At 36.1% G+C, this 25869-nt stretch overlaps 1 protein-coding gene across 11 annotated transcripts in view; it reads left to right on the forward strand.

Moving 5' to 3' along the window:
- ATRX (ATRX chromatin remodeler) overlaps nucleotides 1-25869 on the forward strand; it is a 282824-nt gene that overhangs the window by 196576 nt on the left and 60379 nt on the right. For all 11 annotated transcript variants that reach the window (XM_064362920.1, XM_064362928.1, XM_064362917.1 and 8 more), the window contains one exon: nucleotides 12087-12195. In XM_064362920.1, the coding sequence (XP_064218990.1) occupies nucleotides 12087-12195 (109 nt within the window). The remainder of the gene's footprint in view (nucleotides 1-12086; nucleotides 12196-25869) is intronic.

Below are 25869 nucleotides of genomic sequence, written 5' to 3' on the forward strand. Positions count from 1 at the left end.
TTTTCAACATTTTAAATAATAAAATTCAATGAATATTTTTGTACATAAATTTATATCTGAGTTTTAAACTTTTTTGCTTAAGGTAGAGTCATAAGAGAGGAAATCATTTACCAATAAGTATGATCTTTTTTAGGACTTTTGAAACATTGTCAACTTACTTTTTAGAACAATTGCATTAGTACTCCTGGTAGCAATCCTTGAATGTTCACTAAACCATTGCCATAATAACTAAAACCTTTGTTAATAGGTGAATAATGATATCTTGTATTTGTTTTAATTTGCATTTATTTTACAGCCAGTAACATAGATTATCTCTGCTAATCTCTTCTTGCTTTTACTGCTGGCTGATGGCCATGTTTCTACCTGCCTGCAATGCTCTCTCCACCCACACTGTCTTCTTCACCTGATTAATTCCTATCCGTTCCTCATCTTTCATGTCCATTAACACTTCTCAGTACTGACTTCCCTCCTCCTGACTCCAATAATACATCTGATTTTTTTCCTTTTAATTTTTGTGAGTAGGTATATATATTCATGGTGTATATATATACATGGTAGGTATATATTCATGGGTTACATGAGATATTTTGATATATGCATGCAATGGATAATAACATCAGGGTAAATGGGTTATCTATCACCTCAAACATTTATCCTTTGTGATACAAAGAATCTAATTACATTCTTTTAGTTATTTTAAAATATACAATTAAATTTTTTTTGACGGTAGTCACCCTGTTGTACTAGCAAATACTACTTCTTATTCTTTCCAACTATGTATTTGTACATTTTTACCATCCATACTTTCACCCCACCACCCACTACCCTTCCCAACCTGTGGTAACCATCCTTCTACACTGTATCTCCATGAGGTTCGATTATTTTTATTTTTAGATCCCACAAATAGATTGACAACATGCAAAGTTTGTCTTTCTGTGCCTGGCTTATTTTACTTAATGACCTCCAGTTTCATCCATGTTGTTACAGATGACAGGATCTTTCTCTTTTATGGCTCAATACTACTCCATTCTATGTATGTATCACATTTTTAGTATCTATTCGTCTTGATGGACATTTAGGTTGTCTCCAAGTCTGGCTATTGTGAACAGTGCTACAGTAAACATGAAACTGCAGCTATCTCTTCGATATACCAATTTCCTTTTTTTGGGGGGGGTATATACCTAAAAGTGAGATTGCTGGATTTTTTTTTCTTTTTTTTGAGACAAGGTCTTGCTCTGTCACCCAGGCTGTAGTGCAGTGGCATGATCTCAGCTCACTGCAACCTCTACCTCCAGAGTTCAAGAGATTGTCCCACCTCAGCCTCCCCAGTAACTGGGAATACAGGTGTGCACTACCATGCCCAGGTAATTTTTGTATTTTTTGGTAGAGACAGGGTTTCATCATGTTGGCCAAGCTGGTCTCAAACTCTTGACCTCAGGTTATCTGCCTGCCTTGGCCTCCCAAAGTGCTGGGATTACAGACATGAGCCACTGCCTTTGGCCTGGATTGCTGGATTCTATGATAGCTCTATTTTTAATTTTTTGAGGAAGCTCTGAACTGTTCTCCATAGTGGTTGTACTAATTTATTTTCCCACCAACAGTGTACAAGAATTCCCTTTTCTCCAAATTCTCCCTGGCATTTGTTACGGCCTGAGTTTTGGATAAAAGCCAAGTTAACTGGGGTGGGAAGATATCTCATAGTTTAATTTGCATTTTCCTGGTGATGAATGACGTTGAGCACATTTTCCTGTACCTGTTTGCCGTAAGTATGTCTTCTTTTGAGAAATGACTATTATTTTGTCCATTTTAAAATCAGGTTATTATATAACGTTGTTCGAGTTCCTTATATATTCTGGTTAATTGCTTGTCAAATGGGTAGTTTGCAGATATTTTCTCCCATCCTGTGGGTTGTCTCTTCACTTTGTTGACCGTATCCTTTATTCTGCAAAAGCTTTTTAACTTGATGAGATCACATTTGTCCATTTTTGCTTTGGTTGCCTCTGCTTGTCGGGTGTTACTCAAAAAATCTTTGCCTATTGCAGTATCCTGGAGTGTTTCCCCAATGTTTTCTTGTAGTAGATTTATAGTTTGAGGTCTAATATAGAAGTGTTGAATCCATTTTGTTTTGATTTTTGCATATGGTAAGAGATAGGGGTCTAGTTTTGTTCTGTCTTTTCCCCAGGGTATATTCTTGGCAACTTTGTCAAAAATGAGTTCACTGCAGATGTATGCATTTATCTCTGGGTTCTCCATTCTGTTGATCTATGTGTCTGTTTTTATGCCAGTACCGTAGTGTTTTGGTTACGATAGCTCTGTAGTACAAAGTCAGGTAATGTGATTCCTCCACTTTTGTTCTTTTGGCTTAGTATAGTTTTGGCTATTTTGCGTCTTTTGTGGTTCCATATAAATTTTAGGGATTTTTAAAAAAAATTTTGTGAAGAATGTCACTGGTATTCTATATGGATTGTATTGAATCTGTAGATTGCTTTGGGTAGTATGGACATTTTAATGATATTGATTCTTCCAATCCTTGAACCTGGAATATGTTCCTGTGATTTTGGGTCTTAAGTTTCTTTCAGCATTATTTCATAGTTTTCATTGAGAGATCTTTCACTTCTTTGGTTAATTTCTAAGTATTTTATTTTACTTATAGCTATTGTATTATGAGATTACTTTTTCGGTGTCTTTGAATTTTTTTTTAAATTTTATAAGTTTCTTGATTTTCAGGTTGTTTGCTGTTGGTATATAGAAATGCTACTGATTTGTGCATGTTAGGTTTATATCCTGCCACTTCACAGAATTTCTTTATTATTTCTAATAGTTTTCTGGTGGAGTTTTCAGATTTTTCCAAGTTACGATCAAATCATCTGCAAACAAGGATAATTTGATTTTTTTCTTTCCAATTTTGATGTCCATTATTTCTTGCTCTAGTCTAATTACTCTAGCTAGGACTTCCACTACTGTGTTGAATAACAGTGATGGACGTGGTCATCCTTGTCATGTTCTTGATCTTAGAGGAAAGCCTTTTAGTTTTTCTTTCTTTAGTATGATACTAGCTATGGATCTGTTATAGATGGCTCTTACTATTTTGACATATGTTCCTTATGTACCTAGTTTTTTTTAGTGTTTTTATCATAAAGGGATATTGAATTTTGTCAAATGCTTTTTTTTAAAAAAAAACCATGAATTGAAATGATCATATGATTTTGATTTTTTTTGAGACAGAGTCTCGCTCTGTTGCCAAGGCTGGAGTGCAATAGCGTGATCTTGGCTCACTGCAACCCCTGCCTCCCAGGTTCAAGCAATTCTCCTGCTTCAGCCTTCCTCCCGAGTAGCTGGGATTACAGTCATGCGCCACTGTGCCCAGCTAATTTTTGTATTTTTAGTAGAGATGAGGTTTCACCATGTTGGCCAGACTGGTCTCGAACTCCTCAAGTGAGCCACTGCGCCCAGTCGATCATATGGTGTTTGTCCTTCATTCTGTTGATATGATGTATCACATTGATTTGTATATGTTGAACCATTCTTGCATCCCTGGGATAAGCCCCAGGTGGTAATGATGGATGATCATTTTAATTTATTATTGAATTCAGTTTGCTACTGTTTTGTTGAGGATTTTTGCAGCAGTATTCACCAGCGATATTGGCTTATAGTTTAATTTTGTATGTGCGTTTATGTGGTTTTGTTATCAGGTAATACTGGCCTTGTAAAATGAATTTGGAAGTATTCTCTTCTCTACTTTTCAGAATATTTTGAGTAGGATTGGTCTTATGTCTTATTGAAATGTTTAATAGAATTCAGCAGTGAAGCTGTTTGGTCCAGGGTTTCTCCTTGCTGGGTGACTTTTTATTATGGCTTCAATATGATTACTTTTTATTGGTCTGTTCAGTTTTTTGATTTCTTCATGGTTCAGTCTTGGTAGGTTGTATGTGTCTAAAAGTTTATTCATTTCTTCTAGGTTTTCCAATTTATTGGCATATAGTTGCTGATAATAGCAACTAATGATTCTTTGAATATCTGCTCTAACAGTTGTAATGTATTTTCATCTCTGATTTTATTTATTTGAGTCTTCTCTCTTTTTTGCTTAGTCTGGCTGAAAGTTTGCCAATTTTGTTTTGTTTACTTTTTTCTTTTCTTTTTTTTTTTTTTTTTTTTTTTTTGAGAAGGAGTTTTTCGCTCTTGTTACCCAGGCTGGAGTGTAATGGCGCGATCTCGGCTCACTGCAACCTCCGCCTCCCGGGTTCAGGCAATTCTCCTGCCTCAGCCTCCTGAGTAGCTGGGATTACAGGCACGTGCCACCATACCCAGCTAAGTTTTTGTATTAGTAGAGATGGGGTTTCAGCATGTTGACCAGGATGGTCTCGATCTCTTGACCTCGTGATCCACCCGCCTCGGCCTCCCAAAGTGCTGAGATTACAGACGTGAACCACTCCGCCCGGCCCTCCATTAGTTTTTAAAGAAAACTTTCAATTTTCTTGTCTTTCATTGACCCACTGGTCATTCAGGAATATATTGTTTAAATTCTATGTTTTTGTATAGTTTCCAAGATACCTCTTGTTATTAATTTCTCCTTTTATTCCAGTGTGGTCAGTGAAGATACTTGATATTATTTCGAGTTTTTTTTTTTAAATGTTTTAAGACTTGTTTTGTGACCTAACATATGATCTATCCTTGAGAATGATCCACATGCTGAGGAAAAGAATGTGTACTCTATAGCTGTTGGATGACATGTTCTGTAAATATGTATTAGGTCCATTTGGTTTATAGTGTAGATGAAGTGTGGTGTTTCTTAGTTGATTTTCTGTGTGGAGTGTTGAAGTCTCCAGCCATTATTGTATTGCAGTCTATCTCTTTTGCTCTAGCAATATTTGCTTTACATATACAAGTGCTCCAGTGTTGAGTGCATATGTATTTTAAATTGTTATATCCTCTTGTGGAATTGACCTATATCATTATATGGTGTCCTTTGTTGTCTCTTCTTACAGTTTTTTTTTTTCTTGATATCTATTTTGTCCTATATAGTATAGCTGTTCCTTCTCTTTTTGGTTTCTATTGGCATGGAATATCTTTTTTTTCCCTTTATTTTCAGTCTTTATAGATGAAGTGTGTTCTTGTAGGCAACAGATAATTGGGTATTTTAAAAAAATCCATTGAGCCACTCTGTGTTTTGATCAGAAAGTTTAGTCCATTTACACTGAATGTTTTTATTGATTAATAGGGACTTACTCCTGCTATTTTGTTATTTGTTTTCTGGTTGTTTTTTGGGCTTGACTTCTTTCCTTCCTTCTTGTCTTCCTTTTGGTGAAGGTGATTTGCTCTAATGGATATGGTTTAGTTTCTTGTTTTTTGTTTGTTCATTTATCCATTATGTTTTTTTACTTTGTGGCTCCCATGAGGTTTGCAAATTCTATCTTATAACCCGTTATGTTAAGCTGATTAACAACTTTACACTGTTCTTGTAAACAGGCAAAGAAACAGGCAAAAAGAAAACTAATAAAAATTCTACACCTTAACTTTGTTTCCTTTTTATCTTTTTGTTGTTTCTGTTTATATCTTATTGTACTATGTCTTGATATGTTGTTGTAGCTATTATTTTTGTTGCTTCAACATTTAGTCTTTCTGCTTTTATTGTAAGAGTAATTTATATACCACAGTTACATTGTTATTCTATATTTTCCTGTATACTTTTCTGTTTTTAGTGAGTTTTGTACCTTCAGAGGATTTCTTATTGCTCATTCATGTCCTTTTCTTTCTGGTTAATTATTTCCTTTAGCCTTTCTTGTAGGACAAGTTTGGTGTTGATGAAATCCCTCAGCTTTTGTTTGTCTGGCAAGTTATTTTTCTTTCATGTTTGAAGGATGTTTTTTCTGTTTATACTATTCTAGGGTAAACGTTCTTTTTCCTTGAGCACTTTAAATATTTCATGCCACTCTTCTCCTGGCCTGTAAGATTTCCACTGAAAAGTTTGCTGCCAGACATACTGGAGATCCATTGTATGTTACTTGTTTCTTTTCTCTTGCTGCTTTAAGGATCCTTTCTTTATCCTTGATATTTAGGAGTTTATTAAATGCTTTGAAGTAGTCTTCTTTGGGTTAGATTGGCTTGATATTCTATAACCTTCTTTTACTTGAATATTAATATCTTTCTCTAGATTTGAGATGTTCTCTATCATTATCCCTTTGAATAAACTTACTACGTCAGTCTCTCTACCTCCTGTTTAAGGCTGATATCTCTTAGGTTTGCTTTTTTGTAGCTATTTTCTAGGCCTCGTAGGCATGCTTTATTCTTTTTTATTTTTTATCTTTTGTCTTCTGTGACTGTATTTTCCAGTAGCTTATCTTCATGCTCACTAATTCTTTCTTTTGCTTTGTCAATTTTCTATTAAGAGACTCATGCATTCTTTAGTATGTCAGTTGCATTTTTTGACTCCAGAATGTCTGCTTTATTTATTTTAATTATTTCAGCCTCTTCATTAAATTTTTCTTATCGGAGCCTGAATTCCTCCTGTGTTATCTTGAATTTCATTGTTTCTTCAAGTCAACTGTTTTGTGTTCTCTGTCTGAAAGGTCACATATCTCTCTCTGTCTCTCCCAGATTTTCCCCTGGTTCCCTATTTAGTTCATTTGATGAGGTCATATTTCTCTAAATGGTCTTGATGCTTATGGATTTTCATTGGTGTCTAGGCATTGAAGAGTTAGGTATTTATTGTAGTCTTTGCAGTCTGGGCTTGTTTGTACCTATCATTCTTGAGAAGGCTTTCCAGGTATTCAAAGGGACTTGGGTGTTGTCATCCAAGTTTTTGGTCACTGCAGCTGTATCCACATTATCCACATTAGGGGTCACCCTAAGGACAGTAACACTAGTTCTTGCAGACTTGAAGAGGTACCATTTTGGTGGTCTTGGTTAAGATCCAGAAGAATTATCTGGATTACCAGATGGAGACTCTTGTTCTCTTCCTTTACATTCTCCCCAACAAATGGAGTCTCTCTGTGCTGAGTTGCCTGGAACAGGTTAGGGGGTCGGTGACGTAAGCACCACCATGGCCACCACTGCTTGTACAGTACTTGGTCAGACCTTAAGCCAGCAGAGCAGTGGGTCTTGCCCAAGGCCCACTGTAACCACTACCTGGTTACTGCCTATGTTTGCTCAAGGCCCAAGGGCTGTACATTCAGCAGGTGGTGAAGCTTGCCAGTATTGGGTCTTTCCCTTCATGTTGACAGATTTCTCTCAGTCCCTGGGCAGGTTTAGAGATGCTTTATGGGACCCAGGGCCTAGAACCAGAAATGTTAGAAATATACCTGGTGCTTTATTCTACTTTGGCTAAACTCTCACCGAAGTAACAAAACAAAGTCCTTCCTACTCTTCTCTTTCTTTTCCTCAGACAGAAGACTCTCTCTTCATGGCCACCACCATGACAGGACCACAGAGAGTACTGCCAGTGTTCACTTAAGGCCTGTGGGCTATTTAGTGAGCTTTTGGTGAATGCTGCCAGACCAGAGACTCACCCTTCAGGGCAGTGGGCTCCACCCTGCTCCAGGCTCAGTCCAAAAATGCCATTCAAGAGCCAAGACCTGGAATTTGGGAACCCAAGAGCCCATTTGTTGTTTTTGTCCATTGTGGCCGACCTTGTATCTATACTGCTGGATAAAGTCCCCTTTACTCCTCTGTCTTCTTTTCTCAAGCAGGGGAAGGTGTCTCTTTGTAGCCACCACAACTTTCAAGATGCTAGGTCTCACCAGAACCTAACACATTTCTGTCTAATCCATGGCCCACAATGTGTACTACCTGGTTACTGCTGCTGATTATTCAGGACCCAAGGGCTCTTCGGTCATCAGGTGATGAATCCTGCCATGACTGGGTCCCTCAATTGAAAGCAGTCAGTTTTTGCCTTCTTGCCCAGGGAGCTAGGGCCTGGAATAGGGGCTTCACAGTTCTGCCCAGGACCCTATCCTACCGTGACTAAGCTGATATCCAAGTTGCAAAACAAAGTGCTTTTTACTCTTCCCTCTTCTCTTCTCAAGTAGAAAGCAGAGGTCTCTTTTGGAGCTTCAAGCTGCAATGCCTGGAATTGGAGGAGTGAGGAGTGGTGGCATAAGCACTCTCTTAGCCACCCCAACTGGTATCTTCCTAGGTCGAGTGCCCCCACTTTATTGGCTCCAAGCCCTTTACAGCACTAGGACTTGCCCAGAAGTTGCAGTCCTCGTGGCCTAGATAGCCTTTCAGTTTTATTTAGGACCCCAGAGTACTTTAGCCCACAGTGGCGTGACTTACCACAACTCAAGTTCTGACCACTGCGATGGGTGATTCCCCTCTGGTTTGGGCAGGTATATATGCTCCCTTCACAGGCATAGGCTGAGTTCCAATTCAAAGTCTATGATCACTGCACTCTTCTTCCCCCAAGTGCACTGATTCTCTCCCCATGCCACTTGGCCACTTCTGGGGGCTGAGATAGCAGTGGCATTGGCAATTTAAGACTGTCTTTCACCCTTCTGTGCCTCTTTCAGTGACGTGAAATTAAAATCAGGTACTATAATAGCTCACCTGATTTTTGTTTCTTATCATGGTGCTTTTTTGTGTAGATATTATAACATTTGCTGTTTCTGCTGGGAGGTTGATCAGTAGAACCTTCTATTCATCCATCTTGTTCTACCTCCTTCCCCAGTACTGGCCTGATTGAATGAGTTGGTATGTGTTCCTGTTTCAGTTTTGTGGAAGTGTTTGTAAAGAATCGAGCTTAATTATTCTTTAAATATTTGTTAGAATTCAGCATTGAAGCCATCTTAGCCTGAGCTCTTCTTATAGGTAGTTTTTTTCTTCTTAGTAATATGGTAAATATATATACATAAAACATAAAATTTACCGTTTTGACAGAGTAAAAAGGCAAGCTACCATGTGGGAATAATATTTGCAAATCATATATCTGGTAAGGGGTTAATGTCAAAAATACATAAAGGATTCCTACAACACAACAACAAAAATAACCTGATTTAAATATGGGCAAAAGAGTTGATAGACATTTCTCTAAAAATGATACACAAATGGCCAAGAAACACATGAAAAGCCCAGCATCACTAATCTTTAGGGAAGTGCAAATGAATACTCTAATGAGATACCACCACACATCCATTAGGATGGGGTACTATGAAAAAATAATTAATAATGGCAGTTGGTGAGGATATGGGGAAATTGGAACCCTTGTGTACTATTGGTTAGAATGTAAAATGGTATAGCTGCTGTGGAAAACAGTGTGATGTTCCTCAAAAAAAATAAAAATGGTATTACCATGAGATTCAGCAATACCACTTCTGGGTATATACCCAGAAGAATTGAGTTCAGGGTATCACAGAAGTATTTGTATTTGTACACTCACATTATGGCAGCATTATTCATAATGACCAAAACATGGAAGCAAGTCAAGTGTCCATTGACAGATAAGTGGATAAACAAAATGGGGCATATACATACAGTGGAACAAAATTTAGCCTTAATAAGGAAGGAAACTTAGACACATGGTTGAACATGTATGAATCTTGAAGACAGTATGCTAACTGATCTAAGCCAGTCAAAAAAGGACAGATATTACATGTTTCCTATTATGATGTTCCTAGAGTAGTGAAATTTGTAGAGACATAAAATAGAATGCTGTTTACCAGGGCCTGTGGGAAAGGGGAAATGGGGAGTGTGAGAGGACAGATAACTCCACGGGGCTTCCCAGAATGCTTCATGCTGTATGAGAATTATGTCTGTCTCATAAAGATCTGAAGACAGGTTCATTATTATCCATTTTTGTATACTTTTTGTGTAGCACCAAGCTAGACATGTAGTAGGTCCATAGTAAATACTTGTCGAAATGATAAGGAAATAAATTACCCTTATCTGGATCTTCCCTGTTTTTTTAATACAGAGAATGATGCTCTAGTTAGGTATTTTCCTAGGTACATACTGGCACTTTTTTTCTTTCTTATTTCCCTGCTTTCTTTTTTTCTAGAGTCAGTTATTGGCATATTTTTAACATATATATGTGTAGTATGTATGTGTATTTTTAAATTTGACTATAGTTAAATATAAGCTTAAATATATTTTTTCTATTATCACTATAAACATTATTACTCAGATTCTATGTTCTGGCAGTTTTTCATGATTGAAAAGCCTATGTTGCAAAAACATACCAATTTACTACCATCAATAAATGGAAAATGCTTATTTAAACATGTGTACCTATATATTGTAACTACATTTTCTTCATCTTTAATGGGTAAAAACAATTGTCATTGTTTGAGTTTGTATTTTTCTGACGACTAATAGGGTTGTATTTTTTTATATGCTTGCTAGTTTATTTTTGATTTTGTAAATTGTCTTTAGTAAATGTTTACTTATCAATCAGATTGATCTGCCTTTGAGTTACTTCTATTACCACTACTACTACCATTACCACTGCCACTGTGTAGTGAGCACTGAGCTAGGTTTAAGGGGTACTACAGGAAATCATGGTATAGAAGAGGATCAAACACATATATTATGTGCCGTAATAGAGGCAGGTGTAATTTGTCATGGGATCTTGAGTGATAATATTAAGTACTCAATAAGCTTTTAATTACCATGTGATAGGCACCATTCTAAGTAGTTTTAAAAATATTATCTCACTTAATCCTCATAATAACCCTATGCAATAGGTACTCTGATTATCTTCATTTTACAGATAAAGAAACTGAGGCACAAGGAGTTTAATTACTTGCCATAAGTGAAAATGTTAGTAAATGGTGAAACTGAGATTAAACTCAGGGAGTGTCACTCCAAAGTCTGTGTTCTTAACTACTAACCTATAATGACTCTATCAGTTTTTAAGTGTTGTATTCATCGAGGTGGTATTAGAGATATTCATTTGCATTATAATAAAAGGTGAGTATGTTGAAATGCTTTTAAAAATAGTCATATCATTTTCCATTCATCTATGATTATTATTTATTTTACTAATTATCCTGTTCAAGTGAACAATTAATGCAAATATGACTCCAGCCTCTTACGTATTTATCCAACTATTCATCTCAAATTCTTTTTTCCTTGAATGTGTGTGTCTTTTTTTTTAATTGAAAAAAATCATAAATGACTTTCATGGGTATTAATTTTTAACAAGGAAATTCTGGGTTTTCTATATCAGTGAAGATATAGGTAAGAAACGTGGAAAAGCATCTTTTTTTTAACTAATGTACTAAATTTAAAGAGCTTGCTGGAAAGAAATCTCAGTTTTGTTAGCTGTTTTTATTTTAAGGCTCTAGGGCATGATAGAATTTTGCTTGGATGGGAGATAGTAGCATTGTGTTTACAATTAAACAATTAGAATAGAAATTATGTATGATAAAATATGAAAAGTCATAAGCCCTTAATCCCTTGGTATTTTACTATCGGTACAAGTCTTGAATAAAATTTCACCTCATTTCTTGCTGGTGTAGATTAAACGAAAAAAAACTTTACCTTACTGTCTAAAATTGACATGTCAGATTATTAACTTATAAAGCTGTAATTCTTTACACACCCACACCCACCCACACGCACACCCATACCCACACACCGCTTATGAAATGGAAACATACACTGAAACTTGTAGCTACCCCATAGAATAATTTTTGGCACATAGTAGGCATTTGGTAAATATTTGCTCAGTGAATAAATAAAGGCATTCTTTTTCTCTCATTTTTATTTGATCATTATCAAGTTGTTAATAAGGAGAAAAATGTGGCCATTTACAGATATAATAAAAGCACACCTCATGAGCGAAATGTAAGTTTAATCTTATTCTTTTGACAGTTTTTAAGGATTCTAATCAAGGAAACCCTTTTAAGAAATTCTGATATAGATGAAATAGGTTTTTAAAATACCTGAGCTCATCACTATCTATTTGAATGAAATTTGTGGTGAATTTATTTATAATATAATTTAATTCTTGATTAAGAAAAGTGTATAATGTATTTTGCTATACAAATAGAATATATAAAACACACTTTTAAATGATGAGCAGGGTGGAAAATCTACTCTTACTACAGAGCAGTATATCAAATTCCTTTTGTGTTCTTTTGTTAAATTTTCAGGTGAGGGGAAGTGGCTTCGAAACATTGACTATTACCGTTTAGATGGTTCCACTACTGCACAGTCAAGGAAGAAATGGGCTGAAGAATTTAATGATGAAACTAATGTGAGGTAGGAAACATTTTCTGTATATATAGAAACATTAAAATAATTCATTTTTTAATGTACATACAGCAAAGTTCACTATTTTTATTGTGTATTTGATTGTTTTTGGCAAATGCAAGATACAATCAGGATGCAAAATGGTGTCATCATTCCCTGCCCACTGAATTCACTTTTATGGAATCATATCATTTGTGGCTTTTTGAGTCTCACTTCTTTCATTTAGTGAAATTTATTTGAGAATCATCTAGTTGTTGCATATATCAATAATTTTTTTTTTAATTGTTATATAGTCTTCCATTATATGGATATATCACAGTTGGTTTAGCTACTTCACTTGAAGGACATTTGAGTTGTTTCCAGGTTTTAGAATTAAAATCAGAGCTGCTCTAAGCTTTCAAGTTTTTGTGTGAACATAAGTATTTACCTAAATGATATGAAAGCCTGGGATTTATAGTAAGTTTATATTTATCTTTATAAGAAACTGTCAGTTTTCCAAAGTAGCCGTGTAATTTTGCATTGCCACCAGCAGTTGTGTGAGAGTTCCAGTTGTCCTGCATTCTTGTCTGTACTTGGTAGTGTCATGTTTTTATAAAAATTATTTTACTTATTCTAATATAGGTATAATGGTATCTCTTGTGATTTTAATTTGCTGTTCCCTAATGATAAATCATGTTGAGCATCTTTTCATGTGCTTATTGACCATCCAGGGAAATTTGTGTATGTATTGTTGATATTGTTTTAAGCTGTTAGTAACTGATAAAATCAAACCACATTTGGAAAGGAAAAGTTGTATATGTAGTTATATATCGCTTAACAACCAGTATACATTCTGAGAAATGTATCATTAGGCAGTTTTGTCATGTGGATATCATTGAGTGTACTTACACAAACCTAAGCCTACTGTACACCAGTAGGCTTTCTGTGATATAGCTTATTGCTCCTAGGTGGCAAAGCTGTACAGCATGTTACTGTACTGAATACTGTAGGCAATTGGAACACAATGGTATTTGTGTATGTAACATACCTAAACATAGAAAAGATACAGTAAAAATATGTATTATAATCTTATGAAATTGCCTTTGTATACGCTGTCAGTAATTGACCAGAACATTATGTGGCACATAACTATGCATACATATTAACATAGGTACATATGCATACATATACACATACACAAAGGTAAGAAAGCATGGCATTTAAGAAAAGGATAAAGGAGATAGGGTTAGTATAATAGAAAGATGGCTGAAGTATGCCTTAATAAATAAACTATGGAGAATATTATACTGTGTGTGTAAAACATGTTTTAATTTTAGCAACATCATGAACTAGACCTAGGCTTAAGGCTAGAGAAATTTCAGTTACATTTTAGGAAGATTAATAATTATTGAAAACCTGTAGTCTAAGAGAGCTTACAAAGGGATGATTTGAGTACTGTTAAATTGTAAATGTATATGATTGATTATATAACTGCTTAAAGAATAAATACATTTTTATATTCTGTGTTTTTCATGTTTAAACAAATTATTATTTGGGAATGAATGTGAAGAAGTAATTTTATTGAGTAACCCAAATTTCTCAAAAGTAATCTAAACCTTTGGCTTGCTCGGTTTCCCAAATTTTAAAATATGACAATGGCATATGATCTGTCACATGACATTTACACTTGACAATTAGTAGAGGAAAACTTTGAAATGTAGACGTTGAGCTGTCAGCTTGGCTTACTCACTAGTGAATTACCCCTAAACATATGCCAAAAAGCATTTCATTCAAATTCATGCTTCAGGCAAATACTGGTTGAGTATTTCTTATCCAAAGTGCTTGGTGGGGATGTTTGGGACCAGAAGCATTTCTGTTATGGGATTTTTTTCAGATTTTTGAATATTTATATTATATTCTTACCTGTTGAGTATTCCAAATCTGAAAATCTGAAATCCTAAATGTCCCAATGAGCATTTTCTTTGAGTGTCATGTTGGCAGTCAAAAAGTTTTAGAGTCTGGAGAATTTAGGATTTCAGACTTACAGATTTGGTATGCTCAACCTGTACATGTATATTATGGATTTGGAGAGTTGCTCTTGAGTAGCTGAACCCATGCACATGAAATCCACAAATATTATGCTGTCTCTAGAAATCCAGAAACAAACTGAAAATGAAACAAAAAGCAAGATGAAAAGAGCAAAGAAAAAAAAATCCACAAATGTTTTAGATTATATCTTTGTATATTCTAATTTTTCATGATTCAGTAATTTTCAATAAATAGGATATAAACATAATCCTTGTTTATGCCAAAGCAATCTGAAAGACACATTAAAATAAACATTAAGATAATGACCATTTCTAACATTGTTGTTTTATTTGAGCTGAAAGTAATTTTCAGCGGACTCAGAGTGCCTGGTTAGCTTGATACTATTTTTGGTTTATTTGTCTTACCTTTAATTTAGAAATGATTATAGATTCACCTGAACTTGCAAATATAGTACAGAGAGGTCCTGTGAACCCTTCATCTATTTTTCCCCAATGGTTAAATCTTATAGTTCAGTATCAAAACTAAGAAATTTTGCTAGTAGTAGACTACCCTTTTATAGTCACAACCATTTTTACTACCAACCTTGTCACTAACCTTAACCCCTGACAGTGACTAATTTGTCCTCCATCTCTATTATTTTATTATATTAAGACTGTCATATAAATGGTATCATTCTTTATATGTGATGTCTTGAGATTGGCTTTTTTCACTCAGCATAATGTCCTTGAGTTCCATCCAAGTTGTCACATGTATCAATAGTTTGTTCCTTTTTATTACAGAGTAGTATTTCATGGATGGATGTACCACAGATGTTTAATCATTCACTTACTGCAGGACATTTTTGTTTTGTCCAGGTTTGGCTATTAGAAATAAATATGCTGTGAACACTGTGTTCCAGCTTTTTGTGTGGATCTAAGTTTTCATTTCTCTAGGATAAATGCCCAGGAATGCCTTTGCTAGGTCACATGGTAAGTGTGCATTACTTTTTTAGGAAACTGCCAAACTCTTATTTAGAATGACTGTACCATTTTATAGTCCTACCAACAGTGTGTGAGAAATCAAATTTCTCTGCATCCTCACCAGCATTTGGTATTATCAGTATTTTTTATTTTAGGTGTTCTGATAGGTGTGTAGTGGTATCTTATTGTGGTCTTAATTTGCAGTTCCCTAATGACCAGTTATGTTGAGCATCTTATGTAGTTATTTGCCATCAAATATTGTATTTCCTCTTGGGTGAAAATCTTTTTATATCTTTTTGTCCATTTTCTTATTGGATTGCTTTTTTTTATTGTAGAGTTTTGAGAATTCTTTATATAATCTAGATATGTATCCATTTTTTAATATTTCTTTTTTAATCTAAATTTTATTTTTTTTTATAACTTTTTAAAAATATATGTATTATATTGCATTTTAGGTTCTGGGGTACATGTAAAGAACATGCAGGATTGTGGCATAGGTACATACATGGCAATGTGGTTTGCTGCATCCATCCCTATCACCTATATCTGGCATTTCTCCCCATGTTATGTCTCACCAACTCCCTTCCCCGCACTGTCCCTCCCCTAGTCTCCCCCCTCCCCCGCACAGACCTCAGTGTGTGATGCTCCCCTCCCTGTGTCCATGTGTTCTCATTGTTCACCCACCTATGATTAAGGGAACTTGCTGGGACTGCGCTCTGGAGCTGTTCCTATTCGGCCATCTTGGCGCAAGTCAAAAATCCGTTTTCAATTGTAATATTTTTAGCAGTAGAGAATTGATAACTTTACCCTTGAGTTTTCTGATCTGTGAACACACTGTGTCTCTCCATTGATGCTAATCTTTGATTTCTTCCATCAGCGTTTTGTAGTTTTCGGTATACATGTCCTCTAGATCTTTTGATAGATTTACACCCAGGTATTCTCTTTTTTTGAGTCATTGTAAATGATACTGTATATTTAATTTTCGTTTCCATGTGTTCATTGCTCAAATATAGAAATGCAATTGATTTTTGTGTTGGTCTTTTATCTGTAATCTTGCTGACTTCGTTTGTTCCAGAAGTTTGTTTTGTGGATTTCTTGGGATTTTCTAAATGGACCATTATATTATCTGCTAGTAGGGATAGCTTTATTTCTTCTTTTATGATCTGTATGCTGTTTGTTTCCTTTTGTTGCCTGTTGCTATTGACTTGGGGTGGCAGCAAAATATTATGGAAAATATTTAAGGAAAGTTATAGATTATAACCTCAAACCTTTTGGAAGGCTGAAAGGTTTTATTGGGACAGGCTGAAGGTGGTGACTGGTCCATTATTTTAAGTTAGGGAAAGATAGATACGATCAAAGGCCTTGCCCCACACCCATTTGTCTCCAGTCTGTTTACTCATGTTAATTTTGTGCTGGGTTGCCCCTCTGGGGAGGACCAAAGGGGAATTACCTGTTAATAGTATTTACTCTGGGCTCCAGAACCTAAAGCTTTTATCATTCCCAAAACCGTTCTCTTAACCATATTAATTATCCACAAGTGTATTAACTTAGATCCTGTGTTGTAAAATCTTGAGGGAATAAATGTGTGATGGACAGAGTCTGAGTTGATTGGTTGCAATTTACCCTCTGAAAGCAGCCAACGGCCATCCCTTACTTGAAACACTGTAATGGTGTGAGAATGCATTCATTCATCCGTTCGTCTCACTTGCCTTATTGCAAGAAAAGTCTCCAATTATAATTGTGAGTTTTTCTGTTTCTTCTTTCAGTTCTGTCAGGTTTTGCTTCTGATATTTTCAGCTGTTTATTATGCACGTTTAGTATTGCTATGTCCCTCCCTATTGCTCATACTAGTTAAAACTTTAGAGTAATATGGTTAATAGCAGTGGTGAGAGTGGACATCCTCACCTTCTTCCTGATCTTAGGAGAAAAGCATTTTGTCTTCATTACCTGTGATGTTAGCTGTAAGGTTTTTTTTTTTTTTTTTTTTTTGGCGGTGGTTGGGGGGTGTTATTTTTGTTTCTGTTTTTGTTTTGAGACAAGGTGTCTAGGTATCTATATCTATCACCCTGATTAGAGTTCTGGGGTGTGATCATACCTCACTGCAGCCTCCAACTCCTAAGCTCAAGGTATCCTCCTGCCTTACCCTCTTTGAGTAGATAGGGCTATAAGAATGCACAGCCATGCTGTATGTTTTTTTGTAATTATTCTTCATCGAGTTGAGGAGGTTTCTGTCTATTCTTAATTTTCTTAGAGTTTTTATGACAAATGGGTCATAAAAACATTTGTCTAATGCTTTTTCTGCCTTAGTATCATCTGTTTTTTCTTCTTAATCTGTTAAAATGGTGTGCTATGTAGGTTGGTTTTTGAATACTGAACCAACCTTTCACTCCTGGAATAAAACCTCACTTGATCATAAGGATAATTCTTTTTATATAGTACTGGGTTCTGATATTTTGTTGAGAGAGATTTATGAGTGTTACTGTTATATATTCAGTTGTTTTTGTGTTGTCTGGTTTTAGTATCAGGTTAATATTGACCTCATAAAATAAGAATTGTTTTCTATTTTCTGATAAAGATTATGGGGATTTGTGTTAATCTTAAGAATTGTGGTAGTTTGTGCTTTTGTTTACTTCATCGGTTCATTTCTTCATAATTTCAAATTTATGTATAGACTTGTTCATAGCATTTTGTTAATATCCTTTTCATGTCTTTAGGATCTATAGTGATTAGCTTCTGTTTCATTCCTAATACTGGTAATTTGTGTGTTTTATTTTTATTAGACTTGCTAGAGGTTTGTCAGTTTCATTTATCCTTTCACATAACTAGTGTTTTATTCCCTTGATTTTCTTTTTTTTTTCTATTTTAATTTCATGTTGCTTTTGGTTTGTTTTACTCTTCTTGTTCTACTTTCTGGAGGTAGATGCTTAGATTACTAATTTGATTTGAGACTTTTCTTCTTTACTTTAAATTTAATTCTAAGCATTTAATGTTATATATTTCCCTTTTTAGTTATACAAACTTCGGTGTGTTATATTTTCATTTAGTTCAGTATATTTTTATTTTCTTTCAGAACTCATCTTTGACTCATAGCTAGAAGCATATTGTTTAATTTTCATGCATTTGGAGGTTCCCATTATTTTTCTGTTGTGGATTTCTAGTTTAATTCAATTATGTTGAGGAAATATACTCTGTATGATTTCAGTCCTTTTAAGTTTGTTGTGCTATGTTTTATGTCCCAAGTAGACTGGGCCCTAAAGAGAATATGTACCTTGCTGTTGTAGGATGGAGTGTTCTATAAATATTGACTATATTTTCTTCGATGAGTTTGTTCTATTCTTCTTTATGCTGATTTTTTTGTCTAGGTGGTTTTCAGTTTTTCAGAGGAAGGTTGAAGTCTCCAACTATAATTGTGGATTTTTCTGTTTCTCCTTCAGTTCTGTTAGGTTTTACTTCTGATATTTTCAGCTCTGTTGTTTATTATACACGTTTAGTATTGCTATGTCCCTATCCCTCATAATTTTCTTTCCTCTGAAATCTATTTTATCTGATACTGATATAACCACTCTTGTTTTATTTTGATTGATGTTTGCATGGTATATAGTTTGTCATCCTTTTACTTCAACTCACCTATATTGTTGTGTTTGAAGTGAGTTTCTTGTAGACAGCATGTAGTTGGGTCATTTTTTTGGGGGGGGGGTAATGTTTTTGTTTCATTTTTTACCCACTCTTTCTTTTAAATGGTGTGTGTAGACCGTTTATATTTAATGTAGGTCTTCAGCCTGCCATTTTATATTTTTGTTCAATTTTTTCTCTTTCTGATTTATTTTTCCTCCCTTCCTGTGCATTAGTTTTATATTTTTAAAATTCTGTTTTGATTCATCTATAGTGTTTTTTAAGTGTATCTCTTTGTATAGCTTTGATAGTGGTTGCAGTAGGTATTACATCATATATATACACACACTTGTTACAGTCTACTGGTGTCATTTTGCAAGTTTGATTGAGGTGCAGAAACCTTACCTCTTTATATCCTTTTGATTCCCTTTTTATAATATGACTGTCTCAAGTGTTTAACCATATCAGTTTGTGTTGTCATTCTTTTTTCAATTATAGAATGTAATTTAGAAAACACTACAGAAGGAAAGTGTTATATAGACTCATATTTATAATTTGCTGTTTTCATTGTTACTTCTCCCTAATGTTTCACTATTTCTTCTTTTATACCATTTGCTTTGTATTTAGAGAACTTGTTTTAGCCATTCTTTCTTTGTTTTGTTTTGTTTTTTAATACAGGGTCTCGCTCTGTCACCCAGGCTGGCATACAGTGGCGTAATCTCAGCTCACTGCAGCCTTGACCTCCCAGGCTCAAGCCATCCTCCCACCTCAGCCTCCCAAGTAGCTGGGACTCAGGTGCACACCACCATGCCTGGTTAATTTCTGTATTTTTTGTAGAGATGGTTGCACCATATTGCCCAGGCTGGTCTTGAACTCCTGAATTCAAGTGATCTACCTGCTTTGGCCTCACAAAGTGCTGGGATTACAGGCATGAGCCACCACACCTGGCCTAGCCAGAGCAAGTCTGCTGGCAACAAATGATTTCCCCTTCATTCTTGAATGGTATTTCAGATGGAAATAGAATTCCAGGTTGTCAATTCTTTCCTTTCAGCACTTGAAAAATATTGTGTCACCACCTTCTTGTCTCCCTGGTTTCTTATGAGAAACCTGCTGTTTGAGTTGTTTTTCTCCCCTTGGATAAGGTGTGTTTCTCTCTTCTTTCAAGATTATTTTTCTACATTTTCAGAAGATGACTGACTGATGTATCTTGTCACGGATTTGTTTGGGTTTATCTTGTTTGTGGTTCATTCAGCTACTTAACACCTGCAGGTTTATGTTTCTTGATAAATTTTGGTAATTTTCAGTAATTATTTATTTGAATACATTTTCAGCCCCTCCTTGAGAACTCTTCTTTTAGGACTCTAATGACAAAAATGTTAAATCTTTTGTTATATTCCCATAGGTCCTTGAGTCTCTTTTCCATTCTGTTTTTCTCTGTTGTTCAATTTAGGCCATTTCTGTTGTTTAGGCTTCAAAGTTACAGAATCTTCTCTTCTCTGCATTCTACTCAACTCATTCTGAGTTTTTAATTTCTGTTATATTTTTCGGTTCTTTTTTTTTTTCTTCTTGAAACAAGGTCTCACTCTCGCCCAAGCTGGAGTGCAGTGACAAGATCTCGGCTCACTGCAAACTCTGCCTTCTAGGTTCAAGCAGTTCTCGTGCCTGAGCCACCCAAATAGCTGGGATTATAGGCATGTACCACAACACCCAACAAACTTTTGTACTTTCAGTAGAGACGGGGTTTCACCATTTTGGCCAGACTGGTTTTGAAGTCCTGGCCTCAAATAATCTGCCTGCCTTGGCCTCCCAACATGCTGGGATTACAGGTGTGAGCCACCATGCCCAGCCTGAAATTTTCATTTGGTTCTTTTTTATGTCTTCTGTTTCCTTGCTGAGACTATTTCTTTCATTTGTCTCACGTGTGTTAATAATTGCTTATGAGGCGTTTTTATAATAACTACTTTAAAAATCCTTGTCAGGCAATTCTAACATTTTTGTCTTCTCAGTGTTAGTGTCTGTTGATTGTCTTTTCTCATTGAACTTGAGATTTTTCTGGTTCTTATTAGAAAGTACTATTTAAACTGGGCATTTTGGTTACTGTGTCATGAGATGCTGGATCTTATTTAAATCTTTTGTTATAGTAGGTATCTTCTAACAAATATTTTAGCAGGACATGAGGTGCCCTACCACATTGTTGCCAGTTGATAGTGGGAGTTCAGTCTCCTCATTAAGCCTCTACTGGTATTACTTTGGCTGGGTGGGGGGACAGAGGCTCAAGATTACCTGTTTACTTCTCCACAGATGGCCTCCACTGACACCACAGGGGGTGACTCACTACTTACTGGATGGTGGTATAGTTCCAATAGGAAGGGAAGGGTTTTTTTTATAACTGCTGGTTGTGGGTGGATGTATAGTTTCCCTACATGGTCTTTATTGACACTATTGGGTGAGAGGGAGGACCTTGTTAAATCAGACTTCTCTGACTCCATCATGGCAGTGCCTTGTTATAACTTGGTTATGGTAGAATGATGAGGGTTCAGCTGCATTTTTAATAAAAAAAATATATATATCTTTAACTGCAATTTAGGTTCTGGGGTACATGTGCAAAACATGCAGGATTGTTGCATACGTACATACGTGGCAATGCGGTTTACTGCCTCCATCCCCCCATCACCTGTATCTGGCATTTCTCTCCATGTTATCCCTCCCCAACCTCCCTACCCGCCGCTGTCCTCCACCCAACAGACCCCACTTTGTGATGCTCTTGTGTTCTCATTGTTCAACACCTGCCTATAAGTGAGAACATGCGGTGTTTGATTTCTGTTCTTGCGTCAGTTTGCTGAGAATGATGATTTTCAGGTTCATCAGTGTCCCTACAAAGGACATGAACTCATCGTTTTTTTATAGCTGCATAGTGTTCCATGATGTATATGTGCCACATTTTCCTTGTCCAGTCTATCATCGATGGGCATTTGGGTTGGTTCCAGGTCTTTGCTATTGTAAACTGTGCTGCAATGAACGTACATGTGCATGAGTCTTTGTAATAGCACGATTTATAATCCTTTGGATGTATACCCAGTAATGGGATTGCTGAGTCAAATGGAATTTCTATTTCTAGGTCCTTGAGGAATCGCCACACTGTCTTCCACAATGGTTGAACTAATTTACACTCCCACCAACAGTGTAAAAGTGTTCCCATTTCTCCACATCCTCTCCATCATCTGTTGTCTCCAGATATTTTAATGATAGCCATTCTGACTGGCGTGGGGTGGTATCTCAGTGTGGTTTTGATTTGCATTTCTCTAATGACCAGTGATGATGAGCATTTTTTCATATGTTTGCTGGCCTCATAAATGTCTTTATTTGAAAAGTGTCTGTGCATATCCTCCACCCACTTTTGAATGGGTTTGCTTGTTTTTTTCTTGTAAACCCGTTTTAGTTCTTATAGATTCTGGATATTAGCCCTTTGTCAGATGGGTAGATTGCAAAAATTTTTTCCCATTCTGTTGGATGCCAGTTCAATCTAATGATTGTTTCTTGTGCTGTGCAGAAGCTCTGGAGTTTAATTAGATCCCATTTGTTTGGCTTTAGTTGCCAATGCTGTTGGTGTTTTAGTCATGTAGTCTTTGCTTATGCCTATGTCTGGAATGGTTTTGTCTCGGTTTTCCTCTAGGGTTTTTATGGCGTTAGGTCTTATGTTTAATTCTTTAATCCATCTGGAGTTAATTTTAGTGTAAGGTATCAGGAAGGGGTCCAGTTTCTGCTTTCTGCACATGGCTAGCCAGTTTTCCCAACACCATTTATTAAACAGGGAATCCTTTCCCATTGCTTGTTTTTGTCAGGTTTGTCAAAGATCAGATGGCTGTAGATGTGTGGCATTGCCTCCGAGGCCTCTGTTCTGTTCCATTGTTCTGTATCTCTGTTTTGGTACCGGTACCATGCTGTTTTGATTACTGTAGGCTTGTAGTATACTTTGAAGTCAGGCAGTGTGATGCCTCCAGCTTTGTTTTTTTTGCTTAGTATTGACTTGGCTATATGGGCTCTCTTTTGGTTCCATATGCTGTTTTGATTACTGTAGCCTTGTAGTATACTTTGAAGTCAGGTAGTGTCATGCCTCCAGCTTTGTTCTTTTTGCTTAGAATTATCTTGGCTATGTAGGCTCTCTTTTGGTTCCATATGAAGTTTAAGGTGGTGTTTTTCCAGTTCTGTGAAGAGGGTCATAGGTAGCTTGATGGGGATAGCATTGAATCTATAAATTACTTTGGGCAGTATGGCTATTTTCACGATATTGATTCTTCCTAACCATAAGCATGGAATGTTTCTCCATCTGTTCGTGTCCTCTCTTATTTACTTGAGCAGTGGTTTGTAATTCTCCTTGGAGAGGTCCTTTACATCCTTTGTTAGTTGTATTCCTAGGTATTTGATTCTCTTTGTAGCAATTGTTAATGGCAGTTTGTTCTTGATTTGGCTCTCTTTAAGTCTGTTATTGGTATATAGGAATACTTGTGATTTTTGCACATTGATTTTGTATCCTGAGACTTGGCTGAAGTTGCCAATCAGTTTAAGGAGATTTTGGGCTGAGACAGTGGGGTCTTCTAAATATACAAACATGTCATCTGCAAATAGAGACAATTTGACTTCCTCCTTTCCTATTTGAATACCCTTTATTTTTTTATTCTAGCCTAATTGCTCTGGCTAGAACTTCCAATACTGTATTGAATAGGAGTGATGAGAGAGGGCATCCTTGTCTAGTGCCAGATTTCAAAGGGAATGCTTCCAGTTTTTGCCTATTCAGTATGATATTAGCTGTCGTAAATAGTGTTCATTATTTTGAGATATATTCCATCGATACCTAGTTTATTGAGAGTTTTTAGCATAAAGGGCTGTTGAATTTTGTCAAAGTCCTTCTCTGCATCTATTGAGATAATCATGTGGTTTTTGTCTTTGGTTCTGTTTATGTGGTGGATTATGTTTATAGACTTGAGTATGTTCAACCAGCCTTTCATCCCCGGGATGAAGCCTACTTGATTGTGATGGATAAGCTTTTTGATGTACTGTTGCAGTCCGTTTGCCAGTATTTTATTGAAGATATTTGCATCTATGTTCATCATGGATATTGGCCTGTAGTTTTCTTTTTTTGTTGAGTCTCTGCCGGGTTTTGGTATCAGGATGATGTTGGTCTCATAAAATGATTTGGGAAGGATTCCCTCTTTTTGTATTGTTTGGAATAGTTTCAGAAGGAATAGTATCAGCTTCTCTTTGTACATCTCGTAGAATTCAGCTATGAACCCATCTGGACCTGTGCTTTTTTTGCTTGGTAAGCTATTAATTTCTGCCTCAACTTCAGTACTTGTTATTGGTCTGTTCATGGTTTCAACTTCTTCCTGGTTTAGGCTTGGAAGGGTGTAAGTGTCCATGAATTTATCCATTTCTTCCAGGTTTACTGGTTTATGTACATAGAGTTGTTTGTAGTAATCTCTGATGGTAGTTTCTATTTATGTGAAATCGCTGGCAATATCACCTTTATCGTTTTTTATTGCATCTATTTGATTCTTTCCTCTTTTCTTTTTAATTAATCTGGGTAGCGGTCTCTTTTGTTGATATTTTCAAAAAAACAGCTCCTGGATATTGATTGTTTTTGAAGGGTTTTTAATATCTCTATCTCCTTCAGTTCTGCTGTGATCTTAGTTATTTCTTGTCTCCTGTAGCTTTTGAATTTTTTGATCTTGCTCCTCTAGTTCTTTCCATTTCGATGATAGGGTGTTGATTTTAGATCATTCCTTGCTTCTCACGTTGGCATTTATCGCTATAAATTTCTCTCTAGACCCTGCTTGTAATGTGTCCCAGAGATTCTGGTACTTTGTGTCTTCATTCTCATTGGTTTCAAAGAACATCTTTATTTCTGCCTTCATTTCATTGTTTATCCAGTCAACATTCCGGAGCCAGTTGTTCAGTTTCCATGAATGTGTGCTATTCTGAGTTAGTTTCTTAATTCTGAGTTCTAATTTGATTTCCCTGTGGTGTGAGAGACTGTTTGTTATGATTTCCGTTCTTTTGCATTTGCTAAGGAGTGATTTGCATCCAATTATCTGGTCAGTTTTAGAGTAGGTGCAATGTGCTGCTGAGAAGAATGTATATTCTGTGGATTTGACGTGGAGAGTTCTGTAGATGTCTATTACGTCCGTTTGTTCCAGATCTGAGTTCAAGTCCTGGATATCCTTGTTAATTTTCTGTCTCATTGATCTGTCTAATATTGACAGTGGAGTGTTAAAATCTCCCAGTATTATTGTGTGGGAGTCTAAGTCTCTTTGTAGGTCATTAAGAACTTGCTTCATGTACCTCGGTGCTCTGGTATTGGGTGCGTATATATTTAGGATCGTTAGCTCTTCTAGGTGCATTGATTCTTTTACCATTATTTAATGCCCTTGTCTCTTTTGATCTTTGTTGGTTTTTTGCTCTCCATTTGCTTGGTAAATCTTCTTCCGTCCCTTTATTTTTAGCCTATGTGTGTCTTTGCACATGAGATGGGTTTTCTGAATACAGCACGGCGATGGGTCTTGACTTTTTATCCAATTTTCCAGTCTGTGTCTTTTGATTGGGGCATTTAGAACATTTACATTTAAGGTTAATATGGTTATGTGTGAATTTGATCCTGCCATTTTGATGCTAGCTGGATGTTTTGCCTCTTAGTTGATGCATTTTCTTAAGTATATTGATGGTCTTTACCATTTGGTACATCTTTGGAGTGGGTGGTACTGGTTGTTCCTTTCCATGTTTAGTGTTTCTTTCAGAAGCTCTTGTAAGGCAGGCCTGGTGGTGATGACATCTCTCAGCCATTGCTTGTCTGTAAAGGATTTTCTTTCTCCTTCGCTTGTGAATCTTAGTTTGGGCGGATATGAAATTCTAGGTTGAAAGTTCTTTTCTTTAAGGATGTTGAATATTGGCCCCCACTCTCTTCTGGCTTGTAGGGTTTCTTCCAGGAGATCTGCTATGAGTCTGAAGGGCTTCCCTTTGTGGGTAACCTGACCTTTCTTCCTGGCTGCCCTTAGCCTTTTTTCCTTCATTTCAGCCCTGGTGAATCTGA

The sequence above is a fragment of the Aotus nancymaae genome, unplaced genomic scaffold (assembly GCF_030222135.1).
Source record: "Aotus nancymaae isolate 86718 unplaced genomic scaffold, 86718_ANA_hifiasm-v0.15.2.pri h1tg000004l, whole genome shotgun sequence".
Taxonomy (NCBI): Eukaryota; Metazoa; Chordata; class Mammalia; order Primates; family Aotidae; genus Aotus; species Aotus nancymaae.